Genomic DNA, 23,668 nt, shown 5'->3' with positions numbered 1-23,668 from the left:
CGAGCCTTGTTGCCTTCAAGCTAGCTATTATTCCGCGCCTATTCTATATGCAGGTTGTGAGGATACTCCCGGTGGTTCCCCAGCATCCCACCCCTGAAGCTCAGCGATGTCTACTCAGGGTTGAGTGGCTGGGATGGGAAACTCTCCGTATGGACTAAATGGATCATAATGTATGAGCCACTGGCACTTTAGGCTTGCTGATCTGCCGTTGATTGGGTGGGTTCAGGGAGGAGTTCCCAATGAAGAAAAAGGCGTTAGCTGTATATATTTTTGCGGTGTTTATGGCATATCATGGATTGGTTTCGACTGTACGTAACACAGCCTACGGCTAAATCAAGCATAATTTCTTGTTAAAGTACTACTATTATTGACGACATTATTAGACCCTGTCAGGTACTAGTACTATCTGGGGTTCAACAACCGAACTGATGTTTTCTACACACCAGTTACGGTCATGAATACCCTAGGTAGTCTGTATTGTCAAGGGAACCGCCGACTCCGTAGGATAAGAGGTAGAGGATCTGCACCTGACTGCATTTGTCCTGTCAGATATGGCGGGCACGTGCCTTGCAGCTGCATAGCGCAACAAGCGGTAAGACAATTGGGGAAGAGAGAATCCCATCACCCAAGAGACGGAGATGCTCAAGTGGATGCTCCTGCTCAAGTCAAACCCGAATTAGACTAAGACCGGTTGGTTCTCTCCACCGCCTCAGGACTAAATCGTAAGGGAGCTTGAGAGTATGGCGGTGACCGGACAACTACTTCAATTGTCTGGACTCTCGGCGGGATGGGCCAGGGGGAGTATGGTGAAAAGTGTAGAGTGGGTGTTGATCCGGGTAGAGGTTAATCCTTGAAGGCTGTCGCATGCAGGTTGCTGTTTTTTTCATTATTGTCTGGAAATTGATGCGCATGTAAAAGAGTGCCTCCAGGAATGGCCAGGGCGGGGCACGCAAATCACTAATTGTGTTTTTTTTCCCGTTTGGTTGCCAACGCAGGCAAACACCCCACCTGCTGGTCTCTCTTCGGCGCGCGGCTCTACCTTAACTAATAATCAACTTCAACGGACTCTTTCCCCCTCTTTCTTCATCCCACACAACAAATAAACCACTTCTTGACCTTCCATCTTCTTTCTCACCCTTTCGCGGTTGACTACCCTCCTCGTTTCACCCACTTCCCTTTTCCGACCCTTCTCCGTCGTTTCTCCGTCCATCAGTCACTATGGGTGCTCACTCTGCTGTTTGGCAAGGTACGATTGAAATGACTGTCCCTTTCTCCTGACTGGCTCTTGCTCGAAGCTCGTCTGAGCTAGTATCTCCATGGACCGATGTAGCTAATAGTTCTGTTTTCTTGTTCACAGGATATGTCGATTCCAGGTACCGTCCACCCCTTAAGACTTTCTCCTATTACCCCACTTCCGCAATCCGAAGCTCTCCCCGACAGCTTTCCGCCGTTCAGTTAGCCGGCCATGTATGCTGACCACAACCATACAGCTTGATGGGATCCGGCCACTTTGACAAGGCTGCCATTCTGAGCCACGACCTTTCCGGCACTGAGGCTTACTCTCCCGGCTTCACAGTATGCGACCACCGAATTCCATGACACTGGATCCGCCGACTCCGTGTCCCGCGGGATCCCAATATTCAACCACTAATGACCGTCACAGATCAGTGTCGATGAGCTCAAGGAACTCGCTGCCGCCTTCACTGATAGCGGCGTGGCGATGGCCAATGGTTTCCACGTCGGCGGCGAGAAGTTCGTCGCTATCCGGGCCGATGACCGCAGTCTATACGGAAAGAAGGTACAACGCCCGCTTGCACACTAGAGACCTGACCGGAGTCTCCATATCGAAAAGTCGAAAACATGCTAATTCCCGACTAGGGCAAGGAGGGTATTGTCGTTGTGAAGGCCAAGTCCTGCGTCATGATCGCCCACCACCCCGAGTCTGTCCAGACCACCAACGCCGCCACCGTTGTCGAGAACCTCGTTGACTACATCAACAAGTACTAGACGGAGACGGCGGTGTGGAAACGAAATGAATGTCTTCTTAACTTGTGAAAAAGGACTGTGTCTGCTTTGAATCGATTTACTGGCGGGTCCTCTTCATTTCTACTATTACTCTACCCTTTTTATTCCTTTTATGTTCGCCGATATTGAGCATCGCTCGTAGATATGTGCCATAGGTTCTGATCTAGTACGCAAGAAAGATTTCCAATTTCCTGTCTCATGGATAGTTGTCGATAGGCAATAGTATAGTGGTTTGTGAGATTGGATCTGCAGAACAGGCTTTCTCGTTATCACTCTGTACTAGTATGTTGAACGTGGTGTCCCTTTCCCCATGAAATACACATTTGAACAAAAGAAGTATAATTACAATTCTAGCATTACAATATATATCCCCCTTCAACATAGACCCAGTACAGTGTCATCTCCCTGCCAAACAGAGAAAGCACACCAACCCCATAAAAAGGAACAAGTAATTCATATCCATCTCATCATAATCATCGACACCCCCATCCACTCTTCCATACTTATACCCATACTCATACTCAACAACAACCATCCACCTCTCTCACACACACACCCACCCACCCATAAGACCAAAAAAGAAACCCCTCTAAACAGGCAACTCAGCATTACTCCTCCCCCCCGCCAAAACCTCCAACCCCTTCTGCAAATACGGGCCCACAACCGGAATATTGCCCGCAAACTGCCCAATCGTGATCAGAAAATCGCCAAAGAGGATAAACAGCCCGTACAGTTCGATCAGGAAGCCCGTGAGTGGCCAGCGCAGGAGGATGAGGAGGATGCCGGCGGTGAATGCGGCCGTGCCTTTTAGTTTCTGGCGGCGGCTGAAGAAGGCGAGGGTTTTTTGGACGCCGATTATGAGCGTGAGGCCTATTAGGAAGAGGATCTGTTTTGTTTTGTTAGTGCTTGTTGGGGTGGAGTTGGGGGGTGGGTTATTTGGGGGAGATGTACGTTGCCCATTGCCAGACTATGTATTGTTAGCTTTTACTCTTGTTTGGGGAAGTTTGGTGGGTGAGTGGAGGGAAGGGAAGGGACATACAGCGAGCGATCGAAGAAGAGAAGGACGCCGCCGAAGAGGAAGAGGGCTCCTGTTTTATGGGACCTTGGTCAATTGATGCGCTTCTTTTTTTTCCCCTTTCCAGTGTGGGTATTTTTGTCCAGGTGTTTGACGGTGTGTATAGGATCGTGCGACATTGTTAATGGAGGAGACGATGGCTGCTACGTACCGCCTGAGCAGAAGATCACCCCGATTTCTGTATACCATGTTAGATCGTGGACGTTGTTCTTGGGCGCGTGACCCTGCATCCCGTGCTTACTTTGGTTATCTGAGAGCCACATTGTGGGCATTCTGGACTGTGATTGAGATGGTGAGGATTATGGGTAAGAGGAGAGCGTGCGATTTGCTAGGTAGCGGAGGAGAAGGTGTTCATGTGCTGGTGGCAATGCAATTGTTTGGCGATGTTGTGGACGAGGTAGAGGGTTAGGTCCCGAAAAGTTAGGTGCACGATAGATAAGATACTATTGGGTTATTGTATTGGTCCGTTTGGAGTGGTTTTTGGATGGCGCACTGAGCCACACAGGGTATTTCTTTTCGGGGGAGTTGGGAGAATTGAAACGGAGTTCAGTCGTGTTGGATGGTCATTATTCATTAATAGAGGTGAGAGAGCAAGTATGGATATTTATCGTTATTTAGATTGACAATGGCGATTGATTTGCTTTTCCTTTTCTGCCACGTCTCCCCTTTTGTCTTAGGCTGGGGCTAGGCGCTTTGGGGAGGCGGTGTACGGGCTAGCTTAGAGTGCGTTTTAACCGCACATTTTTCGTTTCGATTGTTACCTTCTTGATTGTTGTTGATATCTGAAGATGTGATGGCCATTGGATGACGTACGCTTGCTCGTTACATCCAATGTTTCGATTATATACCGAGCCAATGTAATGATACTGCTTGAATCAGTATTGGTGGCGTCACCTTGTGCAGTTCTGGTACTATCCAGATGTCATTTAATGAATGATGGCGATGTACAACAACAGCTTTGAATCAGACTGGAACTGGTCTATATTTGTATAATCACATCTAGATCCCCTGGATCTCTTTGATTCCCTCTTGTCAGCCTTCTGGCTCCCTTATACGCCGCGGCGACAGCGTCCCTGGATGCTGTAACTGACGCTCTTGCTCCGTGGAGCGTCGGTATTAGTCGAGTGCAACTGCACAAGGCGAAGAATGACTAATATAAAGGTCACGATTAAGCCGGAGCGCTTTCTTTGAACCTGTCTCGAGAGGGGCACGGTGGGTGGAAAGGGCTTGACTGTGATGGCCGGACATTCTACATAGTAGACCAAATCATAGCATAGTATCTGCAATGCATTAGCCTTCTCCATATCCAAACTCGGCAACTCTACCATCGTAGCTCACCTCACTTGCGAGACAAATTCACGTAAAACATCACTTCCTCTACGCAATTTTCAACGCCCATTACTTGAGAACCACATGCGCCGCCCTCAACTCCAGATAACTCTCAGGCACGCCCTGCGCCAGAGACCGGACCACCCCAAAGACCTCCTTATCGTGATACCTCAGCCGGGTCTTGGGATCCGTATACGGAGCCGGCAACCCGGTGATATCGCAATACCTTGTCTGCTGCGACGGGTGCAGCGACGGCGCTGACTCGATATTCGTATACGTCACCGCCGGCCCCGACGAGTACATTGCCCGTGCATTCTTCTCTAGGACAAGCGTGGAGAGGTTCTGCGCTGCTTGCGCGATGTTCGTGCGCTGACCCACGTCGGCGGGTGTCTGGCTGCCGTCTGTACTGGCGGAGGTGGTGGCCACGAGAGGTGTCGTTGCGCCGGAGTTGGCTTGCGTGGCCATCTGGGACGCTTCCCTCCGGGAGCTCTCGGAGATCAGTTGCTTGACATTCTTGTTGCGCCGCTGGGAAGGCTTCCAATGGGGGTTGCGGAAGGGGCGCGGGACCTGTGCGATGTCGAGTTGGTTGAGGAGTTGTTGGTGGCTTTCGTTCTCAGCGGGGGTGGGAGGCGCCATTGTAGTTAGGTTGAGTATTCTTTCTTAGTTGGTTGGTTAGGTGGTAGGAGGTGAGATGTCAAGTTGCTGGTCGGTGCGGAAAGGCGAGATCGTGAAGCTGGGAGATGGTCCGGAGTGGACGGTCTTGACACGGATTGGTCTCTAGCGCACAATGCTTCTATAGCAAAGAAGTTGGGCGTGTGAATTGTATGGCAACACACTATAGTAATATTAATATTGTTTGAGCATGAATTATAAAGGACCAATATAAAGCTTCAGATTTGGCTCGATTTACACTTAGAACTCTAAGCCACGTGATGCACCGCATTGGGCAGTATTGATGGGCGAGCACAAACAAACACCAGACCAGGCACTCTATTCATAACCCTCGTTATTCAGTACCAGTAACAATGGTGGGTTGACTAAGTATGGATCTATAGAGATAGGGACAGTACTGACACAGATCTTGTAGGAGAGCCCACACGAGCACCAGCAAGCGGTGATTCTCTCACGAATCATCAACAATGTTGTATGTTACCTGTGACCATCATAAATATATTGATATTGATAGTTGAACAGGAAAAGCTCAACGAGGCCATCATGGTCATGAACAAGAGCCTCCAGGTATGTCAATCTTCTCTATGGCCCTGACACTTTGCTAAGAACTATATGCAGGAGGTCAATATTCAGAACATGAATGTCGAGCTGGTGGCGCAAATGTTCAAGAATTACCAGTCTAATGTGCTGTTTCATTTGGAAGGTACTCATTCTTCTCTCGCTATATTATGAATCTAGACTGACAGGACTAGCTACCGAGAACTTGAAAGAGCCGTCGCAAAGCGAGTGATTTCAATGAGTCTTGAGTACATATGATGGGATATGAGATCAATCATGATGAAGACATTAGATACCACAAGGAGTAAATGTAGGGAATGAAGGTTACTGGGATTGACTTTGGTATAAGTTTTATTTAACACAATATATTGTAAACTTATTTCTTTTTTTTTATTGTCAGTTTATACATCTTGAATGGACGGAGCAGGCCTACAGAGACAGAGAGACTGATGTCTTGGCACCATACAAGACCAACAGTGGCTCTTCCGTCCACTGCGCCGCCACCGTTCAAACCGGGGATTTTAAGCTTCACATTCTTTCATCTTGGGCACTGTCGCCAATAGTCTCTAAACCGACTTTGATACCCCAATCAAGTGCAGACCATCCCTCTGTTAAAGCCTCGCCATTGATCTGTCCGCGACACCTGCAATGCGGTGAACCGTATCCCCGGAAGCTCTTTCGTTGCTCTTAGTTGATCCCACCTCCACGACGCCATGACTATCACATCAGTACAAGCGGTTCTTCCCGGCCGCTATGCGATCAACTCGACTGAGAAGAGTGCTGCGAAACCACCTCCGAAGGTCTATAATGTCCAAGAGCCTCCCTTCAAAGGCTACCACGCCCCCCAGCCAGATGGCTATCAGCGGAGCAGGTCAAAGCCCGACACAAGCGCTATCGTGATTGACAATGGTACGTTGACCTGCACTCCTAGTCCCCGGCTTATCTACACATGCTGATATCTTGGTTTCCTTGACAGGCTCGAATTTGGTCAAAGCCGGATGGTCATTCGACAAGAACCCCCGTTTCGTCATTCCCCCGGTGATGAGTCGGTACCGCGATCGGAAACTCAATAAAGCGTGTCAGTTTATTGGATACGATGCCTACGTCGATGCCACTACGCGCGGCCAGCTGCGCTATGCGTTTGACCCTGGCAGCAGCGTCGTCGGCAACTGGGATGTGATGGAAGGGGTGCTAGACTATCTATTCCTTAAACTGGGGGTCGACGGTGCCAACGGTGGCATCGACAGACCCATAGTCATGACAGAACCGATCGCGAATCTCAACTACCCCAGAAAGAGTGAGTCGGCTCCTTCTACGTACCCCGCCATGATGTCGTCCCGCTGACACCTTGCTAGTGATGAACGAAATCCTATTCGAATGCTACTCTGCGCCTTCAGTCGCTTATGGAATCGACTCCCTGTTTTCCTACCGGTACAATCGTGGAACCGATGGCTTGATTATCTCCTCCTCCCATACATCGACGCACGTCATCCCTGTGCTAAATAACAAGGCCCTCCTTTCGAACTGCTCACGGCTCAACTGGGGTGGAATGCATGCGTCGGATTACCTACTGAAACTGATGCGATTAAAATATCCGACCTTCCCTGCCAGAATGACCGAAAGCCAGATGGAAGACCTGGTCCATAAGCATTGCTACGTGTCGAAGGACTACGATCAGGAACTGGGCAAATATTTGGATTGGACGGGCCTCGAAGATAGGGATCTTGTTGTTCAATACCCATTTACGGAGCATGTTGTGCCAGAGAAATCTGAGGAAGAACTGGCGCGGATTGCAGAGCGCAAGAAAGAGAGTGGACGTCGACTACAGGAACAAGCAGCCAAGATGCGGCTGGAAAAGCTCATGAAGAAGGAGCAGGAGCTGGAGTATTACAAAGATCTTCAAAATGGTCTTCAGTCGGAGACTAAGAAGGAGGCGAGGCGCATCTTGGAGGCTGAGGATCTGAAAGACGAAGCACACCTTGAACGGATCATCCGGGACTTGGAACGTTCTATCAAGCGATCCAGGAATCGGGACCTCGGGGTGGAAGAGAATGAAGAGCCCGCGGAGGAAATGTCGTTCCCCTTATTGGATGTACCGGACGAGGAACTGGACGAAGCTGGTTTGAAAGAGAAGCGTCATCAGCGACTTATGAAATCCAATGTCGAGGCCCGGCAGCGCGCAAAGGCAGAGAAGGAACGGGAGAAGGCCCGCCGGGAAGAAGAGGAACGTCTTGACCGTGAGAAGCGCGAGACCGACTTTGAGGGCTGGCTCTCTGAACGCAGGACTAACCGACATGTAAGGATGCACGACGGGGAATCTCACGATGCTGCTGCTAATCGCTTAATAGAACATCTTGCAAAGGATCAAAGAACGTGACAGGTTAAAGGCAGACCTCGGTAACCGCAAATCGTTGGCTAGTCAGATGCGCATGAAGACCCTTGCCAACCTCGCTGCGGATGGCCCCAAGAAGCGAAGACGTGGTGGCGATGACGACGACTTCGGTGCGAACGACGAAGACTGGGGTGTCTACCGTACCGTGGCCACCGGAGAGCAGAGTGACGAGGAAGAGGAAGAAGATCTCGGCGGAATGCTCGATGTCGTCGAAAAGGAGCTGCTCGAACACGACCCTGACTTCACGGAGAACCACACTCTCGCTGCACAGTCAGACTGGACCAAGAGCCTTGTCCATGTATTCCTGCGGGGACCTTGGCCATTCGACCCGGAAAGTCAGCGGGAGGCTCATCAGTTGCACCTGAACGTGGAGCGGATCCGAGTGCCCGAAGTCGTGTTCAAGCCGTCCATCGCAGGTATTGACCAGGCCGGCTTGGTCGAGGTCGCCGCGGACATCGTCAACCAACGATTTACGAACCCGGAGGACCAGTCTCGGTTGCTGCGCGATGTATTCATGACTGGTGGCAACACACTCTTCCAAAACTTCGACGAGCGCTTCCGTCGCGAATTCCGGGCCTTCCTGCCTCTTAACGCCGAGCTCAACGTGCGCCGTGCCAAAGACCCTGTTCTCGATGCCTGGAGAGGAGCTGCGCAGTGGGCTTCTGGTGCCGAGCTGACCAAATCATCTATCACGCGACAGGAGTACCTCGAGAAGGGCAGCGAATATCTCAAGGTACGTTCTACACCAGTCTACAAATACTACCTCGAATGCATCGCATTGGCTAACTAAGTCCTAGGAACATGATCTGGGGAACGTCACCACGTGGTAAACATGTCAGCAAGATAGGAGATATGATAACCCGGCCTTTACAATCACGTTCTCATGCTCTACAGTACCAAAGGCTCCCTGAGGGACGTATGTCAGAGAACTGACCCAGTTGATTGGCGTTCGGCACAAGAACAGCCTCCATCATCTGACAGCAAGTACATTGCACCATTGGCCGGAGGGCTCGTATAACAACCTTGGAAATCCATGGCGCGAGGTACAAAAGAGGGAAATTGGTTCCGTGAAGAAAACCCAGGAGTCTGGCGCAGGGGACAAATAACATGTACAGATACGGCTTAATCGGAGCGGTTGACCTGTGATAATTCATTTCAATGCCACTTATCTTATTCACATCCGTTTTTCATTTCCACATACACAGCATTGCCGTCCCATGGACGCTGCGCTATCTAATCCCATAACCAATTCACTCAACACTTGGTACTCCGTATGAACAGGAGGTTCCCTTGCATATATAAAATCTCCAGGTGAAACTTAACCCCACAAGGGATATTGGGACCTGGGATATGTCATATCCCTCTCGTTTAACAACAACATTAGCCCTCCGTCTATCTTGAGTCCCCTTACGTCCTCTCTCCCTTGACATAGTAATGAAACAAAGAGTAAGGACTTAATGGTCGGTCAAAGTTCTTGGTAGACTTAATCTTGGATTGAATTTAGTAGTTTGTTTACCGGGTAATTTAGTCGGGGGAATATGTTTTGCGATGTAAGGAGGACGAGGTTATGATGAGATATTGTATGGACTTACACGGGAAAATTAAAATGAACCGAAAATGAAATAAACAAGGGAGAAAGAACAAAAGGGATCGAACAAACAGAATGTACCCAGTACACCCTCAGGCAGCGATGCTTTAACATCACCTGATACAATTGTCAGCACAAAGAAAGACTAACATTGGTAAGACAAAGGTCAACAAAAAAAAGAAGAAAAAAAAGAAGAAAAGTAAGACGTCATAGAAGGCAACCCGACAATTCACAATCCCATGCATGCATCAAGAGGAAAGTCTAGAGCAGCGCCCGGGACAATAAGAGCGGGATTCTTAGTCACGATGATATTAGTGCAGTGGATTTATAAACAAGTGGGTTGACCCGGGACGAAAAAGAAAATTAGTAGTATCCTTCAGCCTTGTGGGTCTAAGCCCGAATCGCAAAGGTCCTCGTCTTTTCCTCCAACTCCTCGGAGGAAGTTACTCGAGCAAGGATGGGAGGTGCCGACTGTTCCGACTTACACTGCACATATGACTTTTCCCGAGGGGATAGAGGAAAGTCTACTCCGTAGGAAGTGCTTGTCATGACTAAAAACCGAGCATGGGTAGACTTTGCTACTAGTGACATTGGCGCATCGACCGGTGCCGATCTTCAGGAGCCGTTTAGCGCTCGAAGCTTCAATAGCTTCCCGTCTGGTAAACTTGTTTGTTGGGTGGGCTTCCTATGACGCATTGGGCGTGTGGCGTGGTTACGGTCTTAGAATCCGATTTGTTTGTTTTGTTCGACAGCACAGATGGATTAAGAAATTGGGATCTGGACGGCCAGCGGCCAGACCAGACCACGGCCAGGGCCAAGTCAGATGTCCTGGTTTTTGGGTGGACCTTGGCAAGACGACGATCCTTGTACGGTACGGCGGCAATCCCTTGGAACCGAGAAGACTTTCTTGCTTGAGTCGTGTACTTCGTAGAATATTCGGCCGTGAGGTGACATGATCGTGTACTCGGTACATTAGTTAGGGCTGAGGGTGGGTAGCTAGAGCACCTCATGGGGGGAGCCGAAGCGAAAAGGAAAGGTTCCATTCTCTTCTCGAGGACGGAGCACAGTGCCAGAACACATTTCCACCCTATAGTCCACCGCTATTATCATACGTTGTGCGGGGCGCATCGGCCGTGTACTCCGTAATACACGACTCTTCTTCCGATTATTATAGACCTTCCATTTCGGGACCACCAAATAGACATTTCTGCATGAGGATCATTAGAACCCGTGCGCCTGTGCATAGGTGCTCACACCGTGCGTACTCACACCGTGCACGCCCCGGAGTACGTATCCAGGGTGTTTGTATCGGTAATAATTCGGAACTTGGGCCTGTAATTTGAGGTTTAGTCAAAGTAGAGTCACGATTCGATGAACTAATACTAGTAGTAGAAGAGCAGAGAAACCGAATATCCGCGATCGACACATCGAGACCGAGGATCACGGGAGGGTCATCTGCCTCGACCTGCTCTTCATGCTAAACCCGGACGGGATTAGTGGGTAACATGACAGGATGAAAGTCTACAACAACCTCAAGCTTTTGACCCATTTGGATTTCTCGCTAAGTCTAAACCATTTGACTTTCCTTGTCTTATCTGACTTTTACCTCATGTATTAGCTAAGTTGGACGGTCAATTGGCTCAACATGTGCATTCCGCGGGATGCCGACTGGCTCAGTCCACCCGCAAACGAGACCATTCCCTATGAAGTTATACTATGAAAAATGGATTGCCAAAAAGTCATGCAACGATTCCCCTCCCGAACCATGGACTGATGCCCGGCACCTCCCTTGCTCTGGATTTCTGTGTGCTGCAGATCTCGTCCACTGGGACCCGTGATTCCGACTCCCTAATCTCCACCCCCTCCGGTAATGCTGATGACCCTTCCTGCGTATGTGATGCCAGGATGCAGATGGGCGGCGTCGAGAGGTATCACTCAGACAAGGATCAGCTGCAAGTTCTACGTTGTTGGTCAAAGCTGTCGGTGTCACTGAGTCAACAAAGTCTCTGATTGGTGAACATGATCTGTGGATCAACCGTGGACTGGTTTTTTGGTCCATTTCGTGATAACCACTCCCAAAAGTTTACTTCATGCAGAGGAAATTATGACGCATCTGGGGAAATCAACAGCTGCCAGGTAGCACTTCCATACTAGGTAATTCTATTTTTTTTTTTTCCGTCCCCTCTCTGTCTACCCTCCCTTTCGACAGACAGGGAGGGTAAATGGAACTTCCCACCGTGGATCCTCGATAGCAGCCGCCGCCATGATTCGAGAATTTTGACGCAAAAGTAAGCTGCCCGTCGGTTGGCTCGGGTGTGATGTTATGTGATTGATGCCCAGCACACAGCAGCCCTGTAGATATAAAGCCAGGTCCTGATCGCTCCCTACCTGTGGTTTCTATCCATCAATCACATTAGCCTGCCACACGGGAGTTCACCTTCTATATACTTCAGTTCATCCACCAGTCTGACTGTACTATTAACTCAAACATACGTATATACATTTATATACAAATCAACACAACAACATGCTCTCGAGTTCGATCACACGTCCGCTGCAGCTCTTCACCCGGGTGATGCAGTGGTCTAGCGCTGTCATTGTGATGGGTATCACTTCTTACTTCATCAACAAGGGTCCCCGTGGATTGTCAATCACATATCAAGAAATCATTGTATGTTCCCCGTTTCTCATATTGGCGACTAGTAGCTAATACCACGATCCACAGTCTACCATATCGGTCGTGTTCTTCCTGCCAGGCTTTGTGTCACCGTTCATGCCCACGGCTCTTAGTAAATTCGTTCTGGGGATTGATGTTGTCTTCTCGTATCTGTATGCAATCCACCCCCATTCCTACCCCAAGACACTAAGTACTGATCAAATGCCCTAGGTGGCTCACCGCATTCATCTTCGCCGCCCAAGACTACAACCGTCACAACTGCCGCCTCTTCGCTCCCCCAGGAGTCTCCTGCTCCAAGAAGAAGGCCAACGAAGCATTTATCTTCCTAACCTTGTAAGCCGTCCAACTTCCATCAACCATGCCCCCTAGACTGACAGCAAGACAGCATCTTCACCTTCTTCGGCATGTTCCTTGAGGTCCTCGGTCTCTGGGCCTACCGTCGCGAGAATGTCCCTGTCCGCGAAAAGACCGGCGGTGCTCACGGCGGTCCCGCCGATGCCCCGGTCGCGACGGCATAAGCATCAAACTACACTGTCGTCCACGATCAAGTACATATAAGGCGGGCGGACCAGACAATCCACGAGAACGATTCACGATACCATTGAACGGGTTTCCCAGGGCATGCACTACGCAGACGTAATAATACACCTATCACGAGTGAGGAGATGCCAATCTACTTGTGAGGTATTGGCAAGGGGGAAAGTGTGGAGGTCATAGATGGGTGGTTGAGGTGGTTGGAGGTATACTAATACTTGTAATTTCGATATCCGGATAGTTCATGTGACATATTTATATTCTACCATGATCAACTTTTATATTTCTTACAGCTTAACGTTCTGTCATATGCCTGTCATAGATTCATTAATTAAGGTGATGTCACCACATTGGTTCGAGGTAAGTTGGTAGCTTTGGTTCCTACGGAGCTTTGGCTTTCAAAATCTCCATATAAAGTTACATCAAGTGGAACGGTCTGAAGTTCAGAACCACTGTGGCAAGAATATCACCCCCCGTCTATTACACAGTATATTCTGTATACTTTGTTTGCAGTACCAAGGTTCTTGCCCGGTTCCGACCTTTCCTTGCAACTCTCGAGAGTTCACGATCCACTCTTGTCCTTGGTGATGAAGAACACTTGAGACTCATCTCTATCATTCCGCTCAGATGATTCTCGGTGGTTTCAGGAGATCAAGACAGCCTTTCTTGATATCAGTTCTGGCACTGTAGGGGGCGACGAAATCTCAAATATTTGAAAGAAAACACAAAGATTGCTGTCGACCAAAGAACATGTCTTTTGGGTGCGGGAATACAAAGCGAAGCACAATTGACGAGTTCGAAAGGGCATACCGGCTTACGATTCTTTTATTGAGCGTCTAGTTATGCAGGTGCTTGCAAGGCAAAATCATGTCCGGAACGCTGTCTGAACCCCATAGGAATGATATAAACGGAATCTCAGACCCACTATCTCTTTTAATATCTCCGTCGTCTCTTGCCTATCCTGTACGCTCCCGTGGTTGAGTCCCGATGCAGTAGATCTTCTGCACCTATTTGTATGATCTCTTAACCAGCGTCTTCCACGCCCCTACCACTCATGTTGATTCTGCGCGATTTGATCTGCTTCTCACAGCCACACTAACCACTTGTATCATAACAAATACTAGTTCGGATATCGAGCAACATCGTTATTAAAGTCCGTAGTAAGCGCGAAAAGAACCGAAAAAACAAGTACTAATATCCCCAGACACAAGCACTAACTAAATCCCTCCCATAGAAACGGCTTGATCCTTTCATGTCTGCATCTGTAACCGGAACGGATACAGACATAGGATCCTCCGTAGGGTTTGAAGGATTGACCTCGATCTTGAAGCCCCTCGCATCCTCACAACACTTACACATCGCCGTACAATGCGAAAAATGATATGGCCGCTTAGGGTTTCGAGGCCTCGTGCAACAACCACACTCACGCCCACAACATCCACCCACAGATACACACTGGGTCTGGCAAAACTTCGTAGTATAGAAATGATTGTTTCGACGACTGGTATCTAAAGCGCGCTTGAAGGGCCCTTCTGGAAGAAGTCTGAATGCAGACTCGAAACCTCGCTCTACATTCCAGATCTCCCGGTTGATGTCTTGAAGCTGCTTTTGAATGTTCTGCATCTCGGTTACCAGGGTATCTGCCCCTGATGGATTCGCCTCAAGTTGCTGGAAGAGGGTGCCATGCTGTATTTGTAGATAGGCTTCGCGTTGTATCTTGAAGCGGATGATATACGTAAGTTGAAAGTATAAGAAAATAACTTCTCGGAGTTCAGGGATATAGCTGTGCCATTTGAATTGTTTGTGTCGAAGCTGCTGGGCCTTTTGCATTTTGCCTTTCTCCTCGAGCTTGTCCTCGAGACGCTCGAGGAGCGGCTCGAACCTTTTAGCGAGATAATCTTTCAGACGCATTGCTAACTATAGGTTGGGTTGTTGGAGGGTCGAAGATCGTAGTAGACGAGAGTGACATATTCAGAGCTGGTGCAAGGTTTTCATCAGACATGTCAACCTTTCGTCATCCTTATTTTATCATGATGACCAGCGTATTCTCTTTTCTTGTTGTTGACCGGCACAGATCACATTGGGGCAGACGTGTTTTTCTTCGTGGTGTTTGAGTAGACTGTGTCTGCAGTTTTGTAAATATAGATTAGACCGCCACCGTACATATCAACGAAGGAAACAAAACTTGAAGCTGGGAAATTAAATGACACGACGGGGGATTATAAATATAGCCAGGAGATCAGTCATCACTACATTATCAAATTGTGAAGAGAAAGTGCAAATGATATATGCTGTTCGATATAGGGACGATATATGACTATGGAGTCTGGACTGCTGTATTGCAACCTTGTACTAAACAAGAAAGCATAATTCCGATATAATTACTGAAAGTGAATTAACCATCTATGATGAATGTACTGTACTGTATATTTCTATCCGCCAAGTTTATCATATCCAATGTCAATAGTGAACGCTGTTGGTATAGTGCGAGGCGCTTGCTCTAGGTACAAAAAATTCATGAATCCAATAGACACAAAGAAAGTTTAAGCTGGAGATTAAATGCGGAAAACTCCATTCGCTGTTTTAAACTCGTCATTCATAATAGAGTGCGTCGGCAATGGAGATGGTGAAACTTAGATGCTCGCTCGCCGAGGCGCCAAGGTACGTTGTAGCTTCTTTTTCTCCTCTGTTTCTTCCGGTAACGGCAGGGATCCTTCACTGCGGAGTTTCTCTAGATACTGCTTGCCATATGCGTAGCCTACTTGGTAGATCTCATCAAACTTGCCGAAGTCGAGGGTTCCGTATGGGTCGATGGGAGGGCGCATATACAGACAGCCAGGGGTGTTTTTGGCCCGTTCTAGATTGTCAATCGACGATACGTATGCGAGTCGTGCTTGGATTTCGGACAGTGTGGGAGGGTTGGGGCAAGCAGAGAAGGGGTTCCAACGGTTGAGCACGGTCCAGAACCCAGACAGCGAATCACCGTACCCTTGAGGCGTGTTGTCATCGATTGAGCCTACATCGACGGCAAAAATCACATCGGCCCCAAGTCCCTTCATGTAGGCCACTGTAAGGTTGTCGATGTACCCGCCATCAAGTAGCATGCTGCCTTCGTCGCAAATCGGGGGAATCAGACCAGCCAATGACATCGATGCACGCACGTAGCGCCAAGTATAACCCGACGAGTGGAATTCGGGTCGTGATTTGCTGATGTTGGTGGTGTTGCAGTAGTACTCCAGCCAGAAGTCCTCGATCTGGCTATCTCCAAAGGTCTTGAAGATTCCCCGGTTGAACTCATGGCCAGTGGTGTAAGAGGTGGTGGGATACGTGAGATCTAGCATAAACCGCCACATGCTAGCCATGCGACCAGCAAACTTCTTCGCTCGACCATACATAGGAACCACATCCGCATCCCGTGCATACAAAGCTCCAATGAATGAGCCGATAGACGTACCGCCAATGATGTCAATAGGGATCCCGGCCTCTTCCAGTGCTTTGATGACGCCAACTTGAGCAATACCTCGAGCTCCGCCGCCACCAAGCACGAGTCCAACAGACCTGCCACAAAGTCGGCGAGCCAGGCGATGGAAGTCGCCCTTGAACGGAGTTTGTGCCGAGTAGAGAGGTGTCTGGCGAATCCGCCGCGATGTGTATTTTTGAATTTCTGCCTGGATGACCTGAACTCGTTGTTTCAGAACGGCCCCAAGCCGTTTCGCCTGGGGATGTGAGGGTTCAGGGGTTAAACGGAAGCCCATCTGAATATGATGGTGGCCTCCGTTGACCCACATCCGGTTCTTTAGCCATTGGCGCGTCAGTCCCGGAGGGCAGTACCGCTCGGAATGTAGCAACACGAGTTCTTTTCTGGCCGTTGTCTTCATTCCAAGTAGAAATCTTTCGTACTCGCCGATACTGGGCGACGATTCGGCAAGGCCAACGAGCAGAATGCAGTCAGCTTGCGTAATGCAGGTCTGCGTCCACGGGGAGTTCACGTTGGTGTCTGCGATATAAAGTACCATCCCATACTTTTCCTCGAGGTCGGCCAAATACTGGGACAACTTCAATTTCCCCATCTTACTGAAAGCATGTCGTCCGAGATGGTTCAAGATCGCCGCTTGGTTGAGGGAGGTAACACCATTCGTCACGCCGATCTGGTGAAGTGCGTTCTGCAAGCGATGGCCAAATTCTACCACGGGTACTCCAGCCGTTACGGGGAGTATACCAACGGTACGAAGATTTACCACAGAGGAGGCGGTCTTGACGCTGCCAGCGTTGGCATGCTCACCTCCCTTTTCGGACATGGGAAGTTCAACGAGATCTCGCATCCGCTGAGCAATGAGCTTAGAGACCTGGATAGTAATTCCCGGGTGCTCCTGCGCAAGACTATTAAAAAGGGATCGCGGGAATTTAGCTAGCTCGGTGTCCCGAATGGCGTGTAGAGTCGCCGGGCGTGTCGACTCTGTCATGACCTCTAGCTCCCCTACGCTTTCTCCCTGGCCATACTCGCCAACGACTGTGATCTTTCCATCTGTACCTTCGAGAACAGACCGTAGACGCCCGTTTAAGACAAGATAGATTGCATCACTCTCGTCCCCTTGATGATAAATGACTTGGCCCGCATTCACTTGCACCCATTCTAAAGCGAAGTCGATGTGAAGGAGCAAGCGAGGAAGAAGGCTTGTCAATCGCTTTGCCAGGGTTAAAAGCGCAATAGGGTAACGCTCGGCGATCCTCTCCAAGGATGACCTTGGAAGGAACCCGACATACACATCTGTTTTCGCCACCACATCCGTATAGGACCTGTAAGATGCAACGGATCCGACGTATCCTTGAATGCCACCAGGCTTGATAAGATAGAGTGACTTCCGCGACTGCCTTTTCCGCTTATTATCGTTTGTGCCACTCATCATAACTGATGCACGAGAGGAGCTGGTCGTCGTCCGCTTCAGAGTCGGAAAGAATTCCTCGTGTGGCGGCCCATATGCAGGTCTCGAACCGCCCACAAGATCATCTCCTTTGTCGGATACAGGGATACCTACATCTAGGAATCCGTCGATGACATAGTAGAGGCCTGGATGGCGTTCCCCTTGCTCCACCAGAACTGAACCCTGGGGGAAATAGACGATCTCGATGTCGTTTCGAAGTTCTTCTCGCAAATTGATGATAGGCGACGTCCCACCAGCGCTGGTCATGGACATTGACATCATTGACTCCGTCTCACCATCCGCCGAACCATCGTAAGGGTCGATGAAGCCGAATGCATTGTTAGTGAACACAGCCTTTTGCCGCCGAGAATCGTATGAAAGAAGCTTTGGGGATATGTCCCCAGAGGTGTGGCTGCTCTTACGTAAGACATCACGAGTGCTGCTGGTAAGTCCGATGCCATTCATGATGCAGTCCAGGATGGATTCTCTGAACAGGGCATCCTCGTCAACGGAGTCCTTCTTTCGGTGGAATGGCGAGCTGTGCATAACGGGAGCCATAAAAGGGGGATTCTCTTTATCTGTTAATGGGCTGAGCAGTTTAGGAGCTAAATGTTCGTATCGAGGGCCAAACCGGGAGAGCTGAATGGTAGACAACAGATCCCCGGGGCTCGGCCCTGCCGACTCGCGGTCACCAGGGATATCCTCTGGGCTGGCCATGGTCAATGGTCGCTTCGGTTGCGCTGCCATCTTTGCATGGAGAACCGCTTCTTTCCTCAGGAAGCTACTGGACCGGCGTCTTCTGCCAGCAGAAGGATTGTGGAGTGCAATGCCCTTGATGATCTCTTCCGGGCCCAGGCGGTCTCGCTCTTTGATAAATTTGTCCTTGAGGCGATCCAACGCCGCTCCACGCATTTCGTTGGGCAGGTCCTGAGTCGTGAACTTGGTCATCTGTTTTTCAATGCCCAGCACATCATTGTTGAGACCTAGATAAGAATGTGCCGTGGCAAACGTTACTCTTTGGAGTCGTGTCAGGATCACCTGGACAATATGGGCGGTTGCTTTCGGATATACTCTCGTCAGGCGGCGAAAGGCGCTGGCCGGGATGATAGCAATGGTCGTGTCCACCATGGCTCGAGCCACAATATCCGGATGGACTGACTTGCGCCGTCTCTTGCCCGGATGGTTCCGTGGTTCCAAGTTAGGTTCATGGTTGGGCATAGCATGGCCTTCTCCTAGGTTTAGGGGCGGGACGGACGGCAGAAGTTCCCCATTACTGTTGCTTATATGGGCGACAGAGTCACCATGATCTCTAATAAAATTAGAACGAGGGCTGTCCTCCAAGCCGTGAGGACTCGCCGGGAACGAGTCAGATACCCGAGCAATAGTGCTAGGGCCTACGCTGGATGCACTAGAAGACGAGCCTTCGCTGGCTCGTAGTTGAATATCCTCGGTGAACAAGGACAGGATGGAGAACAAGGACGACATCGAGGCGCCGTTTTTGACTTCCGTAAGAAGTTGGTAACCTTGCTTTCCGTCCATATGATGATCGTCCTCATCAGAAGACTCCGCCCCCATGCGGGTTGAACAATCGTCTACGTTTGATTTCCCGTCGCGCATGGACTTGACGAATATCTGGACCAAACCATCCACTACTAGACAGAAGCCTTTCTCTTCCTCCAGCATCAAGGTTTCCCCCGCAATCAGCTTCCTCGTTTGCATGGTTCGAGTCAATTCATGGAATACAGGGCGTTCCAGATAACCAAAGACCTTGATGGCGCTTAAGAATTCGTCAAGGTAATTGGCCAGGCCCGGTTTGGAATCCCCTTCCTGGACATCGGGGAAGAGATCGAGATCGGGTTCTTTGCGTTGGGGCTCCGGAGGTAGACGACTATACATATTCAAGAACCGGTAACGAATGAACCAACTGATGGTTGATACGATCGCCAGCGCGATTAACAAGCTGTGGGTTCATTGAAACATTGTGTTAGCATTTCACTGCGCGATCGACGGAGTGTCCCATTGCACGGGGTCGGAAGCTTACAGGGTGGTGAAATTCATAGTGAAGGTCAAACTCATTGAAAAGAGCGTGAATAGCCATGTGGGCAGCGTGATAGTTGCAAACGTTATCACCCAGTATAGGATGCTTGGGATGACCTGGAAAAAGAAGGAAAACACCCATCCGATCCACCCCACCATGGTTGAAGGCGTAGGAGGGGATAACGGCGGGGGTGGAATAAGAGAATTTGTAAAGGTCGAAGCCACGGAAAAGCTGGCGGCTATGGCGGGAGCAGATAGGGCGAGGGACGAAGCAGTGTAGGTTGAGGAGGGTGAGGGAGATGCATGAAGAGGGCTTAGACTTGAATCGAGAGAAGCAGACGAGGCCGCGAGGGGACCACCGTCGGCGGCCATGGTTGTTATTGCGTAGAATGGGATTGGGCTGGAAACACGTTGTTGGAGACTTAAGCCGCTAAACTAGCTTAAGGAAAGCAGCTAAAAGGCCCCAGTGGAAATCAAGGAACGCAAAAGAATTCGAGGTCTCCGCCACCCATGAAACCGTCCATCCAGCAAAAAGATGCGATGACGACAGAGGGTAAGTTCCAGTATGCGAGATTCAATGATTGATTAGCTTTCGCTCAGGGACTCCGATGCGAGTAATGTCGCCAACCACCCCCCTACTCACGAGCCACAACGTGCTCTCAGATGCCCAGTTGGCTGGATCGTGAAGAATGAGAGTGGTCCCTTTTGAGTTTCAAACGGGGTTGGTTTCGTAGGATCAACTCGGAAAGCGGAGAAAGAGAGCAATACGAATTCAGTTTAGGTCGATCACGGGAGTCCGCGCCTGGGTCATTGGACTTGCTCTCTTTTTGGACTTGGGGATATACACAATAGAACTTGGAACAAATCAGAAGGATAGAGAAAACTCAAAGTGGCAGTAAACGAACGTGCCAGAAGAGGATGTTGATCCATCATGTGAATGATCCATTTCTGTTACGTTTGGCATATACTAAGGCCTGGCAAAGGCCGAGACTGAGGATGTGCCTGACTGTGGATGCACTTCTGACGGATCCACCTGCAAATTTTCCCGTAACCTAAAATGGCAAGCACTAAAACTGTGACTGTGACTGGAAGTAAACCCGTTTCATTAAAAAAATTAAAAATAAAGAAAAGTGAGGTCGACGTCATACCGCGGCAGAACAGGGTGGATATGGATTGGTTATGCTTCGGGTTAGTCAGTAATGCGGTTATGCACAAGCGTTTGGCAGCCTTAGGCGCATTATCTCAATAGACTACCTGTATATCATGTGATGGTGACCAGATCACTGACTATGACCTTTCTTTCCTGCTAATTTCCTTCTTTTTACTTCCTAGACTGGGCCAGCTGGTTCGCTTCCAATATTGATCCTTTCCTATACCTGCAATTGCCGATGATTAACCTGTTGAGGAGAAAAGGGAAGCCAAACGGGTCAATTGCCGGCGATAGTCTAAATTATAAATGGATCGAAATATAGTGAATTCTAAAGTAGAATCGAGAGCTACTCATCCAGGGAGTATCATCTTGACACCCTCACATTAAACGGTCAACGACAAAGTATTAGTATTGTATTCATTTTATTCTTTTTTTCTGCCAGTCTTGGCGGCCCAATCAAGTCAACTCAGCAGCACATCCCGCTGACAACGAAACACCACCGCCTAGTCCATCTGTCCTATGCCCCCTTCCACTCTTTACCTTCTCCTTCTTACTTTAATAACTGTTTCTCGTCTCTTTCTCGCCTGTTTCTATCTTATTGATCAAGCTGTGGCCCTGGCTCACAGGCCCGCCACGGTCATGTTTCAGGTACAGTATTTCCGGATCCATTTATTTATGGAACTCCTTCGGGGGTTAGCCTCACGTGTCGAACAAATTCCCCGGATTTGATATGTTAACGCTCGATTTGATCGCAACTCACAGCGTATCCGCGACGCGATCGACTCCCGCATCGCAGAGGAGCAAGCCCGGCAGAAGTCTGCTCAGGACTCCCTCGCCCGCTCCAACTCCGCTCGTCGTCCCACTCGCAATGTATCCCCGAGCAGACGAACCACCCGCCCCCGACGGAACACCGGCACCCCCGTCCGTGGACCGGATCCCAACGAATTCGAGCCCGAGTTCGCCATTGGAGAGGATGAAGGCTCAAGCAGATCAGCCACTCCCCGCTTGGAGACCGCAGGCTCAGAGGAAAATGCTGAGGAGAGCAAACCACCGGCGGAGGAGTCGTCCGCCGGCAAAGAGAATACAAATGCCCCAGAGACAAACCAATCTTCTTCGGAGCTGCCGCCTGAGGTCAGGGTAAAGCTACGGAGATTAGGCAAGCTGGAATCTCGGTATCAGGGTATGTACTGAGTCGATACAACGGGGACTTGGGCCATGGCGCTAACTGTTGCGTGATCTGTAGAGCTCTTGAAAGCTTATCGGATGGCCCACTCGCGTGTCCTATCTATCGAACCTTTCGAAGCGGCTTTGCGTGAGAACACCCCGTTGGCTTCTATTAGCGATCCGAAGGCGTTGACAGAATACCTCAACCAAATCTCATTAAAAAGCGACATGGTTCTGGAGGAGCTGAAGCGGGTGTCCACAGAGAGAGATGACTACAAGAAGAAAATGGAGGAAGCTCAGAAGGCCACAAAAGCAGCATACGATGAGGTCACTAATCTGAAGGAGAATAAAAAGGAAGAGGATGCCTCGACAATAAGCGATAAAACGATCGTTGATAGCTCTACCTTGAATGATAAGTCTTCCACCACTTCGAAGCAGGATTCTGTCAAGGAGGAAAGCGAAGAGTTTTTCTCTTTCGATAACGAGATCCCACGCCTGGAGACCGAGTTGAAAGAAAAACAGGAAGAGATCGAAACACTTAAGTCTCAGGCAGACAACCTCAAACGGGACCTCTCGGTGGCAAGGGAGTCAACAGAGGGGATGGTGCACAATTTGGAGACCGCGACCCGAGAGCTAGTGGAGCTGCGTGATATCAAGGATAAACAGGATTCGGAGATTGAGAAGCTCAAGGCTTCGAAGCAGGAAGAGATCGAGGCGCTCACGGCGAAGCTGGCAACGTCCGAGACCACCATCGAGAATGCTCAAAATGAGGTTGAAAAACTTAAGGTGGAGCTGAAGCAGAAAACAGATGAAATTGAGCAGCTTCAGTCGCAACCTGTGAAGCCCGAGGATGCTGAGGGGCAGGCGGAACTTTCAGCAAAACTAGACAAAGCCAAACAAGAAAAGGAAGCCAATGAGAAGCGGCTCGGTGTTCTCCAGGACCTTGTGGATAACCTTCGTTCTCAGCTCAAGGATATGGAAGACACGATGACAAGCCTCAAGGCGGATATGAGCCGAAAGGAGGAGCTGCAGAATATTGTTGATTTCCTTGACAACAACCTGAAAGGCAACACAGCATGGAAGCAAGCCAAGGAACAAGTTGCGGGTGGAAAGCAAGCCAGTTTCGAGGAGCTCCGGGACAGTCTGGCGCCTGCGAAGAACGGTACCGAGGTGAAGAGTGAGACACCCGAACCCAAACCCCAACCGACCAACTCCGCCGGTGCCACGGGAGCTTCTAAAAAGAAGAACAAGAAGAAGAAGAAAGGTGGCAAGAGTGGCGGTGATGACACGAGCAAAGCTGCAAGTGCTCCAGCTGCCGAAGAGACGCAGACACCAGTAGCCGAGCCAGATCAGAAATCGTCGAACACGAATGAGCTCGAGCAGAAAATCGAATCTTTGACGCGCCAAGTGGAAGAAAAAGACGCAGCCATCGATCGCCTCAGCTCGAAGCTCAAAGGGGAGGAGGGCCTGAAAGAGGAGATAGAATCTCTTCGGGATGACTTGCTTAATCTCGGACAAGATCACGTCGAGTCAAAGGATAAACTC

General features: G+C 49.6%; 7 protein-coding genes across 7 annotated transcripts; 3 read left to right on the top strand and 4 right to left on the bottom strand.

Moving 5' to 3' along the window:
- The first annotated feature begins 952 nt into the window (after nt 1-952).
- On the top strand, nt 953-2,114 carry pfy1 (profilin). The gene is made up of 5 exons (XM_032078757.1): nt 953-1,246; nt 1,358-1,373; nt 1,491-1,575; nt 1,664-1,798; nt 1,879-2,114. Exons 1-5 carry the CDS (start codon nt 1,219-1,221, stop codon nt 2,005-2,007), a joined length of 393 nt encoding a protein of 130 aa, XP_031940770.1. The 5' UTR covers nt 953-1,218; the 3' UTR covers nt 2,008-2,114.
- A 439-nt stretch (nt 2,115-2,553) lies between these two features.
- On the bottom strand, nt 2,554-3,695 carry BDV37DRAFT_250090 (Got1 family protein). The gene is made up of 5 exons (XM_032082155.1): nt 3,342-3,695; nt 3,252-3,278; nt 3,065-3,113; nt 2,977-2,992; nt 2,554-2,911 (listed from the first exon to the last, which is right to left on the bottom strand). Exons 1-5 carry the CDS (start codon nt 3,370-3,372, stop codon nt 2,615-2,617), a joined length of 420 nt encoding a protein of 139 aa, XP_031940769.1. The 5' UTR covers nt 3,373-3,695; the 3' UTR covers nt 2,554-2,614.
- Nucleotides 3,696-3,903: 208 nt separating this feature from the next.
- BDV37DRAFT_250088 (uncharacterized protein) lies at nt 3,904-5,224 on the bottom strand. Its single transcript, XM_032082154.1, has 2 exons — nt 4,439-5,224; nt 3,904-4,380 (listed from the first exon to the last, which is right to left on the bottom strand). The coding sequence occupies exon 1, from the start codon at nt 5,063-5,065 to the stop codon at nt 4,499-4,501; it is 567 nt and encodes a 188-aa protein (XP_031940768.1). The 5' UTR covers nt 5,066-5,224; the 3' UTR covers nt 3,904-4,380; nt 4,439-4,498.
- Nucleotides 5,225-6,146: 922 nt separating this feature from the next.
- Nucleotides 6,147-8,907, top strand: BDV37DRAFT_134948 (actin-related protein ARP5). Its single transcript, XM_032078756.1, has 5 exons — nt 6,147-6,568; nt 6,636-6,956; nt 7,015-7,955; nt 8,008-8,784; nt 8,849-8,907. Exons 1-5 carry the CDS (start codon nt 6,373-6,375, stop codon nt 8,879-8,881), a joined length of 2,268 nt encoding a protein of 755 aa, XP_031940767.1. The 5' UTR covers nt 6,147-6,372; the 3' UTR covers nt 8,882-8,907.
- Nucleotides 8,908-12,166: 3,259 nt separating this feature from the next.
- Nucleotides 12,167-12,834, top strand: BDV37DRAFT_283687 (uncharacterized protein; the record flags this gene model as incomplete). The annotated part of the gene is made up of 4 exons (XM_032087347.1): nt 12,167-12,310; nt 12,365-12,468; nt 12,527-12,649; nt 12,702-12,834. 4 exons carry the CDS (start codon nt 12,167-12,169, stop codon nt 12,832-12,834), a joined length of 504 nt encoding a protein of 167 aa, XP_031940766.1.
- Nucleotides 12,835-14,041: 1,207 nt separating this feature from the next.
- BDV37DRAFT_283686 (uncharacterized protein) lies at nt 14,042-14,761 on the bottom strand (the record flags this gene model as incomplete). Its single annotated transcript, XM_032087346.1, has 1 exon — nt 14,042-14,761. The coding sequence occupies one exon, from the start codon at nt 14,759-14,761 to the stop codon at nt 14,042-14,044; it is 720 nt and encodes a 239-aa protein (XP_031940765.1).
- A 321-nt stretch (nt 14,762-15,082) lies between these two features.
- Nucleotides 15,083-20,816, bottom strand: nte1 (lysophospholipase). Its single transcript, XM_032082153.1, has 2 exons — nt 19,814-20,816; nt 15,083-19,732 (listed from the first exon to the last, which is right to left on the bottom strand). Exons 1-2 carry the CDS (start codon nt 20,179-20,181, stop codon nt 15,484-15,486), a joined length of 4,617 nt encoding a protein of 1,538 aa, XP_031940764.1. The 5' UTR covers nt 20,182-20,816; the 3' UTR covers nt 15,083-15,483.
- Nucleotides 20,817-23,668: the final 2,852 nt, after the last annotated feature.

The sequence above is a fragment of the Aspergillus pseudonomiae genome (assembly GCF_009193645.1).
Source record: "Aspergillus pseudonomiae strain CBS 119388 unplaced genomic scaffold BDV37scaffold_39, whole genome shotgun sequence".
NCBI lineage: Eukaryota > Fungi > Ascomycota > Eurotiomycetes > Eurotiales > Aspergillaceae > Aspergillus > Aspergillus pseudonomiae.
The sequence above is the reverse complement of the archived record's forward strand: the minus strand, read 5'-3'. Positions and strand labels throughout refer to the sequence as shown.

Excerpts from the sequence above, each read along its gene's own strand:
- pfy1 (XM_032078757.1), top strand. The coding sequence starts at position 1,219 with ATGGGTGCTCACTCTGCTGTTTGGCAAG. Across the intron at positions 1,576-1,663 it reads CTTACTCTCCCGGCTTCACA|ATCAGTGTCGATGAGCTCAA; the intron begins GTATGCGACCAC and ends TGACCGTCACAG. Across the intron at positions 1,799-1,878 it reads GCAGTCTATACGGAAAGAAG|GGCAAGGAGGGTATTGTCGT; the intron begins GTACAACGCCCG and ends ATTCCCGACTAG.
- BDV37DRAFT_250090 (XM_032082155.1), bottom strand. The coding sequence starts at position 3,372 with ATGCCCACAATGTGGCTCTCAGATAACCAAA. Across the intron at positions 3,279-3,341 it reads GTGGCTCTCAGATAACCAAA|AAATCGGGGTGATCTTCTGC; the intron begins GTAAGCACGGGA and ends CATGGTATACAG. Across the intron at positions 3,114-3,251 it reads GGTGATCTTCTGCTCAGGCG|GAGCCCTCTTCCTCTTCGGC; the intron begins GTACGTAGCAGC and ends CCCATAAAACAG.
- BDV37DRAFT_250088 (XM_032082154.1), bottom strand. The coding sequence starts at position 5,065 with ATGGCGCCTCCCACCCCCGCTGAGAACGAAAGCCACCAACAACTCCTC.
- BDV37DRAFT_134948 (XM_032078756.1), top strand. The coding sequence starts at position 6,373 with ATGACTATCACATCAGTACAAGCGGTTCTTCCCGGCCGCTATGCGATC. Across the intron at positions 6,957-7,014 it reads TCTCAACTACCCCAGAAAGA|TGATGAACGAAATCCTATTC; the intron begins GTGAGTCGGCTC and ends ACACCTTGCTAG. Across the intron at positions 7,956-8,007 it reads AACGCAGGACTAACCGACAT|AACATCTTGCAAAGGATCAA; the intron begins GTAAGGATGCAC and ends ATCGCTTAATAG.
- nte1 (XM_032082153.1), bottom strand. The coding sequence starts at position 20,181 with ATGGCCGCCGACGGTGGTCCCCTCGCGGCCTCGTCTGCTTCTCTCGAT. Across the intron at positions 19,733-19,813 it reads ACTATGAATTTCACCACCCT|CTTGTTAATCGCGCTGGCGA; the intron begins GTAAGCTTCCGA and ends ATGAACCCACAG.